This window comes from Aegilops tauschii, chromosome 7 (genome assembly GCF_002575655.3).
Source record: "Aegilops tauschii subsp. strangulata cultivar AL8/78 chromosome 7, Aet v6.0, whole genome shotgun sequence".
Classification (NCBI taxonomy): domain Eukaryota; kingdom Viridiplantae; phylum Streptophyta; class Magnoliopsida; order Poales; family Poaceae; genus Aegilops; species Aegilops tauschii.
This window is the reverse complement of record NC_053041.3, coordinates 550,873,849-550,891,128: the sequence shown is the minus strand read 5'-3', so window position 1 is coordinate 550,891,128 and position 17,280 is coordinate 550,873,849. Positions and strand designations below refer to the sequence as shown.

At 46.6% G+C, this 17,280-nt stretch overlaps 1 protein-coding gene across 1 annotated transcript; it reads right to left on the bottom strand.

Annotated features, from left to right (window-relative positions):
- Positions 1 to 295: 295 nt before the first annotated feature.
- Positions 296 to 5,648, bottom strand: LOC109782490 (adagio-like protein 1). The gene is made up of 2 exons (XM_020341110.4): positions 5,068 to 5,648; positions 296 to 2,342 (listed from the first exon to the last, which is right to left on the bottom strand). The coding sequence occupies exons 1-2, from the start codon at positions 5,376 to 5,378 to the stop codon at positions 731 to 733; spliced, it is 1,923 nt and encodes a 640-aa protein (XP_020196699.1). The 5' UTR covers positions 5,379 to 5,648; the 3' UTR covers positions 296 to 730.
- Positions 5,649 to 17,280: the final 11,632 nt, after the last annotated feature.

Genomic DNA, 17,280 nt, shown 5'->3' with positions numbered 1-17,280 from the left:
CATTTCTAGTCCTCTGATGATATGTTTTGAATGTAATTTAGTCAGTAATGGAATTGTACCAAACTTGCTGTAATGGAATTGTAGATCTCCCTCTCTGTTACACAGAAGTAATGCAATCTTGGAAGTGTCAAAATGTTACAGAAATGGCGTTTAGAACATGACAGTTCAGCATTGTTACACACAAAACGAACTGTACATTATTTGTGTACAACAAGAGGAAAACAGACAAAGTTAACACACACACACAACTAAAAGCTTACCTGAGAGGAAAACTTGCTACAGCCTGTTACATGTCTAACAAAAAAAGAGGATTGATCCAAGACCATCCATACATATCATAACTATCACGGTTTCACAGAATACAAGAGAGGGTTCATCTGTACAGAGTAGTCCTTTTTTTAACCTAACAGAATGGATGTCAGAATAGTCTGAGAATACATAAAACTGATACTCATTCCATGAGAGTAGCTTATGAATTATACTTATCTGGTAAAAGACCAAACAAACAGCAACAAGAGAGAAAACATATCACTACGCATTAGCTAAATAAAGCGAGCAACCCCAGTTTAAGAGGTTTAATCTTTACTCGAGACCCAACCATATCTCACTTCCAAGCAAATACATCCATTCAGTGCTCTGGCCCGGTGGTGAAGACAATCAAGCTTAACGCCACTTGAAAGGTCTAATTTGTTTTCATGGAAGCTTTGGTTGAAAGACCTTTATATAGACTTCAAACAGAGTTACTACTAGCCAGAGAGAGCTCATGTACTTCGGTGAGCATCCACTCTTCTCCAGTTTGTCCTCCAAGCACTATCGCTTTTGTACCTCCAACGACACAGGTACTGTGGCCCCACGCAAACCGCGGAGGTCGCCCGGGAACATTAAGTATCCTCCACGTAGGTTTCTCTTCAGTCGGATCCAAGAGATACAGCTGTGACGCCGAGTGGAGGCCTGCCACTGATCCACCAAATATCAACACTCTTCCCCCTGGCAAACTCACAGCAACATGATCAAGACGAGGAGGTGGACCAGCTCCAGCCGGATTTCCCGCCCCAGGCATTCCACTCCCGGTTAGGCACCGCCAACAGGGCTCTTCTTCGCTTAGGTCCATTGTGAACACATCACTAGATCGTAGTCGGAGAGGACCACTCTTAGCAAGACCGCCGAACATCAGAATTTTCCTACCATCATACACAGACATTGAGTGGCCCAATCTAGAAGGTGGTGTCCAAGATGCAGGTACTTCCCTCCATACAGGTTTGTCCATGCTCACATCAAGAAGAAACGTATCACTGAGTAGTACACCCGAGTCTGCACAGCCACCAGAAACCACCAACTTATTCCCATCCAAAGTGCAGGAGCTGTGCCATGAACGCGGAACCGGCGGTGCAACACCAGGGATCTCCCGCCAAGTTGGGTGTTTCGCATCCAAATCCAACATGAATACATCATTAAGAAGGCCCTGCCTTCCACATCCCCCGAACACAACTAACCAAGATCCATTTAGGCACGATAGTGTATGGCCCCAGCGGCCCGGAGGAGCTGAGCTTACATTGACATGTCTCCACTCCGGATTGCTAGCATTCAAATCCAACACAAACGTGTCATTCATCGGTTGCATGTTAACACCTTCCCCGCCAAAGAGAACGACACGATTCCCTACAGCACAAGCACTGAAGTTGCATCGAGATGGCTCCACTGCACCTCCAACAGTCAATTTCCTCCAGGCAACAGCTTCCAGGGTGGTTAGTTCTCTGGCCAGCCGACCCCAGCCCAATCTTTTCGCAGCAGGCACTGTCTCAAGAGCTCGAGTAGTCTCACTACCCCATGCATTACGGCAAACCATTCTCCAAAGATCTTCATTTTTTGTTAAGTCATACAACCGTCGACATACAGAGCTCACAGATGCGACATCTCTTGGAGACAACCTTGACAAAATACTCTGGCAAAGTACTTCATCAGTTAGCTGGAAGAGACTGGAATACTCCCGGCAGAAGTTGTCCTGCTCCAGTCCGGTGGTTATGGGCCGGAAGAAGTTATCCGGAGCAAACCGTGTAGATCTCACAGGTTCCCTTGTAACTGAGCCAGGTACTGGTCCCAAATCAACATTAGCATTGGTGAAGAACTGAATGCCCATATAATGGGTGATGATATCATCATCTCCATATATAGGAGTCAGATGCAACCTATTCATCAATGGAAATCCGTCTTTTCTGAAATTCAACAAATCACCACGGAACTGAGTACCGTTGTCTACACATCTCTGAATCCCAGAAACTACTGCATCATCAACCAAGGGGTGCCTTCTCTGAGCAAACGGTCCTCTGCATTGCAGAAACCGGCTGAAAGAGGGACAAACAGCAGTGTATAAGAACATCAAGGATAGTAAGTTCAACAGTAAACTACTGCGCACAAAGCTACATCATGGACAGCTAAAAAAGGAGAAATAGTTCAAGAAAAGAGCAGCACTTGCATACAGGATATATTTTGTTGCCATTAATTACAAAATGCCATTTCCAAATTTAATTAGCATGCAAGAATCTATATATCCCAGGAATGCCATGTAGTATTATAAGGACCCCTTGGTGGTAGGGTCCTGTTTTCTCAGGAGTTTTCATCGGCATTCCCTTAATTATCATGTGTGTTTTGAGGTTCATAATGATGTAGAATGACAGCCAAAGGCAGCAAACGACTTTAACAAATTCAATGTTCATGGTCAAGATGCACAACAGTTGTACGGCAGAACATTGTAGACCATGTTTTCACAAATTCAATTTACTATTTATGTTGTAGCAAACATCCCTTGGGACCTTGGAATATGCTTCAGTAAATAATGACTAGTATTATTTATTTCCTAGGACAAAGGTCTACAGGCTGAGGTAATTGTGATATCAATAGTAGTAGGTATATAAGTGCTAGACTGCCAATATAGCACAAGATAATCAATGGAGTACAGTCTACTATAGGTCCACAAAGTTTGCATGAGTTATCACATAGACTATTGAACTTGGAAATTGCACATTTAGATCTCCAAATTCGTACATGCAAGGCAAGCAGGCTTTATGATTATGAGAGAACAGATATTGAGCACTGCTCTCTTCAGGTAGTGGGGTCAGTGTCTGTAAAGAGGAGGGGGGGATCTATACAGGCATGCTGTCGATATCGAATAAATAATTGTCATCTGCCCAGCAAGATTGGCACATATTTTGATACAAACAGAAAACTACTTAAGATTACATGTATGGCGAAGCATGATAACTGAGCAGGCGTACTCCACCCATTCGTTTTCTATCAGAAACTCAAAATATTAAGCCTTCCAAACTTTGGAAAACAGTTGTTCCATCACATAAATCAGTTGCACTAAATTTGTTGTCCAAGTTACTGTCACCATCATAGTAATATACTATTGGCCTTATTTTTTCTTATGATGTAGTATACAGATATCTATGGGTCCCTCCGTAACAAAATATTACAAGATAATCATATGTGAGGTCATTCTAAAGAGCAGATGGTACTTAAGAGAACTTCAGAATATTACTATTACTATTTCTGCAAGAGCAGAATTGGTCACAACTCACAATTTATCACTTATCCAAGTATACCTTAGATCCTTCAGCTACAGATATTACTATTTTTGTGTTCTTCCTTTAGTGTTATGCGCCTATGGCTCATTTTTTTTATTAAGGCTACATACCTTAAAAGTTCCATTCCACAACCTGCTCTAGCTCTACAGGTATCATTATTTTCCATGATACTATTGGAAAGTGCAAAATAACATTGTCAACTGTCAGATCATCAAACACCTGGGATTCTGGCATACTTAACATGACAGACAAAATTTGATTAGAATACTACTTTTAACTGAGCAGGTTCACTCCCATTCTGTCATAGAGATCATGATAAATATATGTTCATTTCCATGTGAAGTTGCTAAGTTCCAACAAAAGTATGTTTGCTCAAACCTCAAAGGATACTACATACAACCTTGTTGCCTTAAAAAATGATTAAAAGTACTTACAAACATGCTTCTGTTTTTCATTACTTATGTAGTATCATGCCAAAAGGAGTTATAACTGACACAAAAAATACCCATTTCGAGGCATCACTATTTTGAGTTATGCACTTATGGCTCATCTTTCATTAAGGCCAACTACCTTAAAGTCTCTTTTCACAAACTGCTCTAACTCTACAGGTATAATTTCCATGATTCATTGAAGAGTGCAAAATAGCATAGTATGATCATATCATCAAACACCTGGGGGATTCCGGCAGACTGGACATGACAAACAAATTTTGATTGAAAATACTTCTTTAACTGATCAGGTCCACCCCTTTCTGTTCTAGTCTTCTAGAGACTGTCATGACAAATATTTGTTCATTTTCATGTGAAGTTGCAAAGTTCCAACAACTATGTTTGCTCAAAGGATACTACATCAGACATGATTACCTTAAAACAAAAAAAAAGATTAAACTACATACAAACATGCTTTTGTTTGTCAAACGAGAGTTCAAACAACATGGTCCAAAAACTAGCATATCAGGCCAAGATGTTGTTCAGCAGCTCCAATATAGAGTAAATAAAGCCTCAAGATATGGTCCAAACTCAACAATTTAAGGTAGGAAAACTTCTCCTGGGACTGATGATGCAAGACATCATGGCAGTTTTTGGTGCTAAGTTACTAAGTTCAATCTATTTGGTGCACACAAATAATCGGAAGTCCTACGAGCATTTGTAGCGACTGTTAACAGAAAGCAAACAATGCTGCTGGAGAGTACTCACAGCCAAATAAGCACAAACAGGCACAGGGAATCCTACAAAACCCACGTCACAGCTTGATATTTGGTCCAAAGAAGATGCGTGTTAACAAGTAGAGTGTAAACCGAAGGATTCCCCAATCTAAGCCACATTTCTATTGCTACAAGTCACCACTATCAAAGCTCAGGACGTAACAAACCAAACAAACAAAAATTAAGTTCTGGTCGATCCTGAGTGGCATCGATTCCAACAATACATGCACGAATCGAACCGAAGGGAAGCAAAAGTAGGAGGACGGACGGGGGACGAACCAGTTCCTGCCGAGCACCTCCTCGGCGCGGTACCCGGTGGCCTCCTCGAAGCCGCGGTTGACGTAGATGATGGGGCAGTCGGGCTCGAGCGCGTCCGTGACGACCAGCCCGTACGGCCCCGCCCCACGGAGCATCCCCTCGATGGCGAACGTGAACATCCCGCCGACCCCGTCGCCGCCTCCTAATCCCCCGCCCTCGCTCCCGCTCCCGCTCCCTCCAGCTTCCCCAAGCACCATCTCCCCTCCCTCCTCCTCCATCTCGTCCCCGCTCCCCGCGCTGCCGCCGCCGTCGGACTCGCTGTCCCACTCCATGGCGCGTGGCAGCCGAAAACCCTAGGTCCGGATCCGGGCTCCCCCGCCGCCGCGGCTCATCCCATGGCCGCCCGCGCTCGTGGAGGGTGGGCGCGCGGATTGGGGATCGGTGGCTGGGGGGCTGGGTGAAGGTGGAAGAGGTTTTGGGCTGGAGGGAATGGTGGGCTGGGGCTGGGGCTCGGGTTGCTTCTGCCTCGCTGTCGGGGGCGTGGGGGAGGAGAAAGAGGGGAGACGAACGAGTGGACGGGGAAAGGGCGGCGTGCGCAGCACAGTGGCGTGAGCCCAGCCTCGTCGACGTCGTCGTCCACTGGCGCCCCGTCCCGCTCGGTGGACGGGCCTGTGCCGTCGGATGGGATCTGCGGGGCGCGTGGACGGACTGGATCGGCTGTTTCTCGAAATGTCGAGGCGTGCACGCGCGAAGCACACGGGACCAGGGCGACCAGCTGCGCGCCCCCGGAGTGGCGTGGTCGGTTTGGTTCCCCTCGGCCTCTCGGTAGCACGCCGCAAACACTACACCCGCTTTACAAATGAGTTGAATTTCAGCTCAATTCGTCATATTCCAGGATTTGTTTGAAACTTCTAGGGGTGGTTTTCGGGTTGGGGGTGTCAGGAGCCCCAAAGGCATGGGCCTAGGAGCACTCTCTCCTCCGCTCCGTCGCTACCCATGTACCGAATGTTGTGCACGGTGATGTACAAGGTCGAAACTCAGACCATGAAAACCCCCGCAACTGGTTCCTCTCCTAGTGCCGCCCCGTTACCCTCTTCTGCCGCCTCCTTTTCTTCCTTCCGCCGTACCAGGCCTTGATTTTCCATCGCCGCCATCGTAATCCGGGGAAGTCAAGGCGTCGCCATATCCCAATCATACAAGCGCGCTTGTAGGATCAGCAGGGGCTCATTAGCATTCTAGCAACAATGGCCTGCACCACTGGCCTCATCACCGACATCGTCACACTGAGGTCAACTAAGGCATCTTCTTCCTTTCCCGCCTTCCTCCTTCATCTCATTCTCCTACCATCTGGTGTCGGGTGGCCTCATCACTTTGCCTCACATCACCACCTTGGAGGCTAGGTTGGCCCTCCTCCTGCCTCCTCATCCTCTTCTTTCTCCTTCCTCCTCTTAGATCTCTCCTCCCTTGCGGTCTAATACGGCAACAAAGGAATTTCGTTCAGAGTATACCTACCGATAGTTTGGTAAGTAGATAGTTTGATTTAAATGTCATGCCAAAAAAATTTGCGAAAAGAATTCAAATCTATTATAAAATTTTATCAGAAGTACAAAAGCACTCCAAACATTATAAAAATTACATTAAGGTCCCTGGACCACCAAACGACTACTACTGCCGCCATAATGACGTGTCATTGTCGCCACTCCCATACCATAGCCGACCTAACTTTGTCGATAGCAACCAGAAAGTCTTTGTACATGTGCCCCTAAGGAACAGTGCCCCAAAGTCGCAATCATTGTCGTTGAACCCTTGAATCAATCTAAAGAATTTGACATCAAATCTCGTCGTCGCGTACACATGATGAGAAATCCTAACCTCGCCACCCCGAAGAGCTAGCAGGAATCTACACCGAAGCTTCGTCTAGTCCGTCCCACCGGACAAACTTGAGGAGGATCAATACCCGGAAGATTAACTCAAAGAAGAAGCATCGTCATCCATCCGAGTGCCGCCCTCCGAGGACTAAAACCCTAACCATCTACCGGCCAGAGTCGAGGCAACAGGGTTTTTCTCTCACCACCGGCCACCGGAGCGGTGGGAGAGCTGAATCCACGGGCTCGCTAGCTGAGATCGAGGGGAGGAAGGCTTTACCCTAGTCGCTTTGCGAGAGGGGATGGAAAGTCTCTTCATAATGTCGGCGTGCCAACTTAAATCATATGCAAAGATTGTTTGATTGCTAAAAGAGAAAATACATAAATCTTCCAAAAAAAAGTTACTAATAGTCAACTTAAATAAACATGAAATACTATGAATGAATCCTTACAAACAAAATTCCATGTAATGCAACCCTACAAACCAAAATCAAAGAGGTGACACAAAAGAAAGAAAAGAGTCCTAATAAAAATCCTTTGGAATTTGGAGACCCTAAGAAAGTGATAATAGATAGTACTCTACAAGATTGTTTGGTTTATGAGCACGTGATGGCCTGCTGTCCCCTCTTGCTTACAAAACAAAGTATCAAAAGAGGTTAGCACGTATAACCTGTTAGAGCAAAGTGTTACGCTGAGGGAAACCTAACACGTTTTTGTATCACCAAACGGCAGTTTTCTCATCTGAGTCCATCTCGCAGCAATAACACGTTGCCTTGCAAAAGAGAAAGTGGTGAGAAGCTGATGTGATGTGAGAAACTATACCAGCCAACTTGAAAACAAACAGCAACTTAATAGCAACAGTTGTGATGGCAAATAACTTTGACGTGAGCCGGTAACCAGATGCATAAAGCTCATGTCCACACCTTCTCGTTCACTCCTCTCCTCCACTGTCAAAAAGAAAGTAAGAAAAAAAACTCAACCCAGAACAAGGCAACATGTCCAACACCACCTTCAAGTGGATGGGTACGTGAGAAACCCTAACCTAGCTGCCTTGAGAAGCTTTTTTTTAAAGGAGGATAACCCTGGCCTCTGCATCAGGATGATGCCTGCAACCATATATTATTAAAAGAGCAAAATCCAGCGGCCGAACACCATCGACCCAGAAAAAAAGCGAAAAACAAACACTGAGGCCATATACCTCGCGACAGTAACTCCCCCAGATAACCACTAACCCTATGATACAAGACACATCATAAACGAAAAATACACAGCTCCTAAGCTACCCCTTCGAGAAGGAATCGTCGCACGTGCACGGATGATGGCGAGTCCACCACAATGGTTGAACTTCGGATTCTCATCCCCAAAGCAAAAGCTTCAATCCACCACCTTCAGCAAGGACACAAAGCAGGCACGCGACGACATAGCCCGATCAGAAATCTTGTGTTTCCACCGGAGTGCATAAGCTCGTCGTTGAAGCTATCTGTACCATCCGGCTTTATCCATCCACTGACGCTTCGATAGCTGGATACCTCTGGAGGAGACAACGGAAGACAAAGATGTCCCATACCGCCTGCCTCCCGCTATTGTCGCACCACCTTCGATCCAACAACAACACACTAAACTTGACACCTCCTCCAGAGCCGCCGTGCATCACCTGCCGGTAGGAGGCATGACTTGACGTCTCCGTATAAAACGTCGTGCATAGCTGTTGGGGAACGTAGTAATTTTAAAAAAATTCCTACGCACACGCAAGATCATGGTGATGCATAGCAACGAGAGGGGAGAGTATTGTCCACGTACCCTCGTAGACCGTAAGCGGAAGCGTTATGACAACACGATTGATGTAGTCGTACGTCTTCACGATCGACCAATCCTAGCACCAAAGGTATGGCACCTCCGCGATCTGCACACGTTCGGCTCGGTGACGTCCCATGAACTCACGATCCAGTAGAGTGTAGGGGAAGATCTTCGTCAGCACGGCGGCGTGATGACGGTAATGATGAAGCTACCGGCGCAGGGCTTCGCCTAAGCACTACGACGATATGACCGAGGTGGATTATGGTGGAGGGGGGCACCGCACACGGCTAAAAGATCAATGATCAACTTGTGTGTCTATGGGGTGCCCCCTCCCCCGTATATAAAGGAGTGGAGGAGGGGGAGGGGGCCGGCCTCCTAGGCGCCCCCCAAGGGGAGTCCTACTCCCACCGGGAGTAGGATTCTCCCCCCCCCCTTCCCTAGTTGGATTAGGAGAGAAGGAAGGGGAAGGAAGGAGGAAGGAAAGGGGGGCCGGCCCCCCTCCCAGTTCGGATTGGGCTTGGGGGGGCGCCCCCTCCTTTGCTCCCTTCTCCTCTGTGACGCCCCCGATTCAATCGTACACTAATCATACACGCAAACATGTACGATCAAGATTAGGGACTCACGGGAAGATATCACAACACAACTCTAAAAATAAAATAAGTCATACAAGCATCATAATACAAGCCAGGGGCCTCGAGGGCTCGAATACAAGTGCTCGATCATAGACGAGTCAGCGGAAGCAACAATATCTGAGTACAGACATAAGTTAAATAAGTTTGCCTTAAGAAGGCTAGCACAAACTGGGATACAGATCGAAAGAGGCGCAGGCCTCCTGCCTGGGATCCTCCTAATACTCCTGGTCGTCGTCAGCGGCCTGAACGTAGTAGTAGGCACCTCCGGTGTAGTAGGAGTCGTCATTGACGGTGGCGTCTAGCTCCTGGGCTCCACAATCTGGTTGCGACAACCAGGAAGAAAGGAAAGGGGGAAAAGGGGGGAGAAAAGCAACCGTGAGTACTCATCCAAAGTACTCGCAAGCAAGGATCTACACTACATATGCATGGGTATCTGTGTAAAGGGGCAATATCGGTGGACTGAACTGCAGAAAGCCAAAATAAGAGGGGGATAGCTAATCCTATCGAAGACTATGCTTCTGGCAGCCTCCATCTTGCAGCATGTAGAAGAGAGTAGATGGTAAGTTCACCAAGTAGCATCGTATATCATACTCCTACCCGGCGATCCTCTCCTTGTTGCCCTGTTAGAGAGCGATCACCGGGTTGTATCTGGCACTTGGAAGGGTGTGTTTTATTAAGTATCCGGTTCTAGTTGTCATAAGGTCAAGGTACAACTCCAAGTCGTCCTGTTACCGAAGATCACGGCTACTCGAATAGATAAACTTTCCTGCAGGGGTGCACCACATAACCCAACACGCTCGATCCCATTTGGCCGGACACACTTTCCTGGGTCATGCCCGGCCTCGGAAGATCAACACGTCGCAGCCCCACCTAGGCACAACAGAGAGGCCAGCACGCCGGTCTAAATCCTATGGCACAGGGGTCTGGGCCCATCGCCCATTGCACACCTGCATGTTGCGTGGGTGGCCGGAAGCAGACCTAGCCTAGCAGGCGTTCCAGTCCAATCCGGCGCGTGCCGCTCGTCGCTGACGTCACGAAGGCTTCGACTGATACCACGACGCCGAGTGCCCATAACTGTTCCCGCGTAGTTGGTTAGTGCGTATAGGCCAGTGGCCAGACTCAGATCAAATACCAAGATCTCGTTAAGCGTGTTATTATGAAGTAACCGCGAATGCCGACCAGGGCCAGGCCCACCTCTCTCCTAGGCGGTCTCAACCTGCCCTGTCGCTCCGCCACAAAGATCCACCCAGAGGGCCGTCGGGACAAAGGTCCTTTCAGCCCCCAATCCGTGAATCACTCGCGGGTGCTCCACGAGCCGACCCGACTTTAATCACCACATGTATCATGTATAAAGTATATAGTATATATCCGTGATCACCTCCCGAGTGATCATGGCCCGATAGTATAGCATAGCAGACGGACAAGAATGTAGGGCCACAGGTGGAATACTAGCATCCTATACTAAGCATGTATGATTGCAGGTAAAGGTAACAACAGTAGTGGCAAAGACAGGCTATGCAGCAGAATAGGATTAACGAAAAGCAGTAACATGCTACACTACTCTAATGCAAGCAGTATAGAGAAGAATAGGCGATATCTGGTGATCAAGGGGGGGGGGGCTTGCCTGGAAGCTCAGCCGAGAAGGAGGGATCGTCAACACCGTAGTCGTACTGGGTAGCAGCGGCGTCGGTCTCGGTGTCTAGCGAGAGAAGAGGAGGAAGAAACAATAAATATAATGCAAACATATGCATGACGATGCATGACATGATAACGAGCGGTGCTAGATGTGCCCTAACGCGGTAGGAGGTGATACCGGCGAAGGGAGGAAACATCTGGGGAAGTATCCCCGGTGTTTCGCGTTTTCGGACAAATGAACCGGAGGGGGAAAGTTGCGTGTTCGCTATGCTAGGGATGTGTGGCGGACGAATGGGCTGCGTATCCAGATTCGCCTCGTCGTTCTGAGCAACTTTTATGTACAAAGTTTTTCCATCCGAGCTACGGTTTATTTTATATTAACTTTCAAAGTTTTTAAATCATTTTCTAATTATTAATTATTAATTAAATTCGAAAATAGTATTATTGCATCAGCATGACGTCAGCATGATGTCATCAGTCAACAGAGGTGTTGACTGGTCAAGCTGACGTGTGGGTCCTATATGTCATAGGCTTAGGTTAACTAAATTGGTTTAGTTAATTAAATAGGTGATTAGGTTAACAAATTATGCTTAAATTAAGTTAATTAATTAAGTAATTAATTATTAATTTTAATTATGTTTTTATCTTTTTTTTTAAACGTTTTGGAGGCAAGGCCCCATTTGTCATTGGGCCAGGGGGTTTAGCGGGCGCCGGGTGTAGCGGGCAAACGGGCGCGAGCGCCTGGAGCGGGCGCAGCCCGGCTGGGCAGACCCGGGGCTTCGCGGTGTGCCGATGGGTGGGCGAGGCCGCCAGGCGCGACCGGGGCGGCCGGTACGCGTGCGGGTGCCAGGAACTGGCGGGAGGGGCGGCGTGCAGGCGAAGGCCACGACGCAGAGGGGCGGAGGGCGGCGGTTAGCGGCGGGCGCGGCGGCAATAGGCAGCGGGCGGAGCGGGAGGCAACAGCGAGGTGGGCGCGCGCTGGGCGGCAGCGGGTCGCGGCCAAGGGGGTCAGCAGCGGGAGCAAGGGCGCGGTGGGGAAACGGTGGGCGCAGCCGGCGCGGCCGAAGGGGCACAAGCGCGCGCGGGAGCAATGCTCCGGGCGTGGCGATGGCAAGCGTGGTCGCGGGCGACGTCGAGCAGTGCGTGGGTGAGGAATAGAGGGGAGAGGAGGAGCGGGAGGTGCTCACGGCGGCCGTAGGGAATGGGCAGTGGGGCTCGGGGTGGTCGACGGGGACGACGACAATGCAGAGGAGGAGGTGACGAGGGCGTCTGGCGAGGAGGAGGGCGGCGACGCAGCTCCGAGCGGCGGGGATCGCCGGCGGCGTCGGCGCGGTCCAATGCGGTTCGTTCCCTTCTCCCGATCCAGATCTGGATCAGGGGGGAGAGAGCGACGTGGGGGGAGTGGGGGTGAGTGGTGCGTTGGGGGGGGGGTTAGGGTTACGGGGGTACATGGGGTTAAGGGAGTGAGGGGGGCCGACCTGGGCCGGTTGGTTCGACGGCCAGTTGGGTCGTTCGGCCCAGTTGGCCAGGGGGGTTTCCTCTTTCTTTTTTTGTTTTTTTATTTTCTTTTTGGTCCTTTTTCCTTTTATTTATTTTTCCTTTTCTGTTTTCTCTTATTTTCTAAATATTTTAGTTTTGGTAAAATACAAAAGTTGTACCTAATTTAGTATATTTAATTATGTCGAACATTTTAGTTATAGCGTTTGAAAACTTTTGATGTTTGTCTTTATTTTAAATTTGAATCGTTTTTGAAGCATCGCGAGATTAACAACAGTAACCGAGGTGACGTGGCATCATTAGCGTGATATTACTGTAGCCTAATTATCTGGGCGTCACAATTCTCCTCCACTACAAGAAATCTCGTCCCGAGATTTAAGAGGGGAGTAAGGGGGGAAAAGGTCTAGTTACGAAATTCTAACGGATCTCCTCGGCCTTGGTTGCTCTTCTCGAAGAGGTCGATCCATTACATTGATGTCTTCATTTCTCTGCTTCAGGTCACCATGGTGAAGTCGTCCTTTTCTTTGGAAACTCCAACGTACTTACGAATAGGTAAGGGGTAGCTCGGCTACGACAGAATGCTTAGGAGGGAATCAATCTGGGTTACCCCATGAATGGGCGTAATATTATCTCTCGAGTTGAACATATAGAATACATCAAGAGTAAGGTACGAAGATACACTAAGAGGTTCCAAGCGGATAGATAGTTGCTCGAAGTCTGAACCAGAGTGAGAAAAGGGTTCAGAGCAGCGAGAGGAAGTATTGCATCTGATACCAGAATAGAGCACTAGGATGGTGGCCCGTGAATTAAATATGAAGCCAAGCGTGAGGAATAACCATTAGAAACAGGGTTGCACAGGAGAGTCAGGTTTCGATCCTGTGGAACTATGGGTTATGGGCCCACAATGTGGGTTAAAAGCAGGAAGGGTGGCGACGTCTTGCACGATCATGTAAGCAAGGCATGTTAGAGGATAGTCTGTCGGTTATGTCGGCAACAACATCGGTACCAAGGGCGAGGGACGAAGAGAACCATCTTCCTGCTTGTTGAATGAGGCGGACCAATAGGCAAAGTTCTCGTCCATCGGTGGTTACCGGAATGTCATCAACAATAGTAACAGGGTCTTGCTGACAGAATTGTACACCAAGGTGTTTACATAAGCAGTGAATCTTTACTGCTTAGATTATATAGATCACAAGAAAGGTCAAACAAACCAATGAAAAGGAAAATGTGATCATCAGGTTAAACAGAACAATGGAAAGGGAAATGCGTTTAAACACATATTCCAGGGGTATATCTTTCCCAAGGACAAGCAGAGCATGATATCCATGACATGATAGAAAGCAGAAAACCATTTAGGTAAGGGGAGAGAAATTTCATGACATTACCCATACAGCGGTGTTTGGATAATTGAGCAGGAAACATTTAGCATTGGGCTTCAAATGTTCTTGTTGAAAATCGGAGTATCATAGACGTGCTTCAAGATAGCATTGATATGGTCATCAGGTGAGGATCAGACTTTGGAAACACAATGGATCCATCAGGAACAACTTATAGAATAAGTCTTACAATTTCCTCACTGAAGAATGACTAACCTTGCCAAAAAGGAAATTATAACAATAGGTCCTCCGGCCAGGTGTGCTAGGCATGACATCATCTTACCGGGTCATACAAAGACCAATGTTATAACTCTTGGAAATATGTTCCAACCATCATATCTGACCGAGATTCAGATCTGATTAGTGTCAGGATACCTCAGAGTCAGGATGCCTGAGAAGAGAAAGGTGCGACACAAATTGTCGAGATGACATTGTAAGATTCTCGGGGAAATGAACTATGGAAGCGAGTTCCAAAACAAGAGTTCACCAGTATCCAAGGAGAGGAAGAGGATGTGGCTGATGGACTCGACGACAATTTATCAAGATTAACAAAAGATGGATTTCCACAATTATGTGAACAAGGAGATAACAATTGTCAGATCAAATGATATAATGATGTATGTTCGAGGAAAACATCCACAATTAAACATTGGTTGACAGGTGCACCCGAAATATGGCTGGGTCGCACAAACAATGTCAGAATGGTGACTTAATGAACAAAAGAATTAGAATGAAACTATCGATCATTCACTTCAAAGCATTAGGGTTGCTAGAAGATTTGAATTCACACCTCAAAGTTCAATTGCCGGTATTCCGATTAAAATCAACACGGGGACCAAGAAATGAATGGAGATGGCGAGAAGTAATACTATAACAAGAATACTTAAGAGGTGGGGCATTCCCATGACATTCTCGACATAACAGATGGTAATACTCCAAGGTAGAACACAACATAAGCTGGATGGCAAGGAACCCAAGGTGTAATACAAAACACGAACAAGTTTGTGTTGGAGGGAAGGCAAGGATGTTGTCGATGGTAACTCAAATTACCAAGGAACAAGGGTGGTACTTATCATCATGAATTCGATTGGTATTCTGGAAGGATTCAAAATGTTGATGATGACCACGACAAATTTTGTCGAGAGATTTCATGAGGATGTAATCGATCAGCGATGACATCAAGTCAAAGGAATGATGAAGCAAGAGGTCAATGGAAGCACAGGTACGACACAAACTTGAAATCAAGCTTGCTGTTCAAGGTGAAATGATATGACAAGGAAAATCGACGTAAGCTTAGCTCATCGTCAAAAATTGTGCTCCGGGAAGGACCAGGTAGCACGGTTAAAATTTAGCATGATAATGATATAACAATCAGGCTAGGGATGACTTGAAGGATTATTAAACTCATAAGCAACGAAGATTACTTAGAGTTATCGAACCAAAGTGCTGAATCGGTTCACTTACCGATGTTCTTGAGCGACTAACAACTCAGAACCCATGAAAAATTGGAACAAGTGAGAAATAATAGCTGATGAAGGCTCATAAGATGCGACACAGTTCTTAGATATTCTCGAGATTCCAGAGTGTAATACTTGATGGTAGATCAAAGTAAAGGTTGGGCTGGGGTATTGATCCGCGGAAGACAAATGTTTAAACTCTGCCCGAGAAATGGGAACAAAGAAGAACAGCATGGTCGAAACCATAACTACAAGGGGTCCAATTTAATGACACCGAAAGAATTACTCAAATGAGTAAATATTTGGCAAGAAGCTTCCATGATAAGTTCCACATCGGGTCCATGGGCATGAACACAGAGTTCAAGGTCAACTCCCACTTCTCCAATGCATACCCTTTAATTCACTCCTCATTTTCGACGAAGTCGTAGTGTTGAGATTTTATCTGGCATAACACCAGTAGAGTATGACCCGTAGAAGTTTCCGGGTTCACACAGATTATGGAAGGCATAGATTCAACCCATCGGGGTACCTAAGGAACATATACCATAATCTTCTGGAGTAATTAACACAAGCTCGGAAGTAGAGCATGGTTGAGGAAGCAGAGGATACAGCTTACCAAAGGCATTATGTATCCGAGGAAAGGCTCACAAGGTTATTGAATATGAAGGACGATGTCGGATAAAACTCATAAAAGGATCCGGTGGTCCACGAGGGACCTGATGTGAGCAACGGTACTCAACCAGAAGAAGAAAGAATGCAAGGAGATCAGATTATAGCAACAACTAACTAATTCAAAGCTCAAATGTAATGGAACTACGATTCCTAAATAAGGGGATCAGAAGAAGAGGCTTTAACCAAAGACAAGTTGAATAGACATAGATCGACAATCAATCAAGGTTAGATTTGTCGAACACCAGCTCATGTCCAGGGTGACGTGTGAGCCGGAGGCAAGGATTCTAATTTGTAATTTATGATTGCGAGCATTCACAACATATCGAATCAAATCAAAATTACGATGTCAAAGGATGCTAATGAACATTGCTAAACATATGGTAGTAACCATAATGTAAGCAGGTAAGGAGGAACAAGAGTAATAGGCTACTGAAGATTTTTGGAAAATCGAATAGCATTCCAAAGAAATTTGTGAAACACATGAACTTTGGACGAACGGATACTCGGCAAGCGCGAGTAATTAACCGTAGGAGTATTCATGTGGCAAGGAACTGCAGGGCAGTAAGCATAAAGAATTCTCGGAATATCGGAGAGTAGACATCTTGTAATAACAAGAGCAACTAGGGATGACAATATGAATGACAGATGTAAGTAGTTATCTAGAGGGAATTATCGATGGAAGTGAATTGCAAAAGCGATGGCACATAGTCTCGAGAGCACATCGTAGAGTATCTTCGGAATCTTCTGGCGCAGCAGGCGGTCATCGGTAACACGGGGCTCTCCGGGTGGAAGTGATAATGAGATCCTAAAGTTAGAGTTAGAAAAACTCATTTAACCGAATAGAAGAGAGATCAGAGTCCCAGAGTATAGACGGGGAGTAAAAGATCCTAATACCACCCAATGGCGACGTGGGCTCGTAAGCCGCACAACCAAGTTAGTAAAAGTTTTTCAATGACTAGACTCGACTTCGGCCAAGGAGTGTGGAAGGGGGATTCCTACAGGTAGCCGGCTCTGATAACAACTTGTGACGCCCCCGATTCAATCGTACACTAATCATACACGCAAACGTGTACCATCAAGATCAGGGACTCACGGGAAGATATCACAACACAACTCTAAAAATAAAATAAGTCATACAAGCATCATAATACAAGCCAGGGGCCTCGAGGGCTCGAATACAAGTGCTCGATCATAGACGAGTCAGCGGAAGCAAAAATATTTGAGTACAGACATAAGTTAAACAAGTTTTCCTTAAGAAGGCTAGCACAAACTGGGATACAAATCGAAAGAGGCGCAGGCCTCC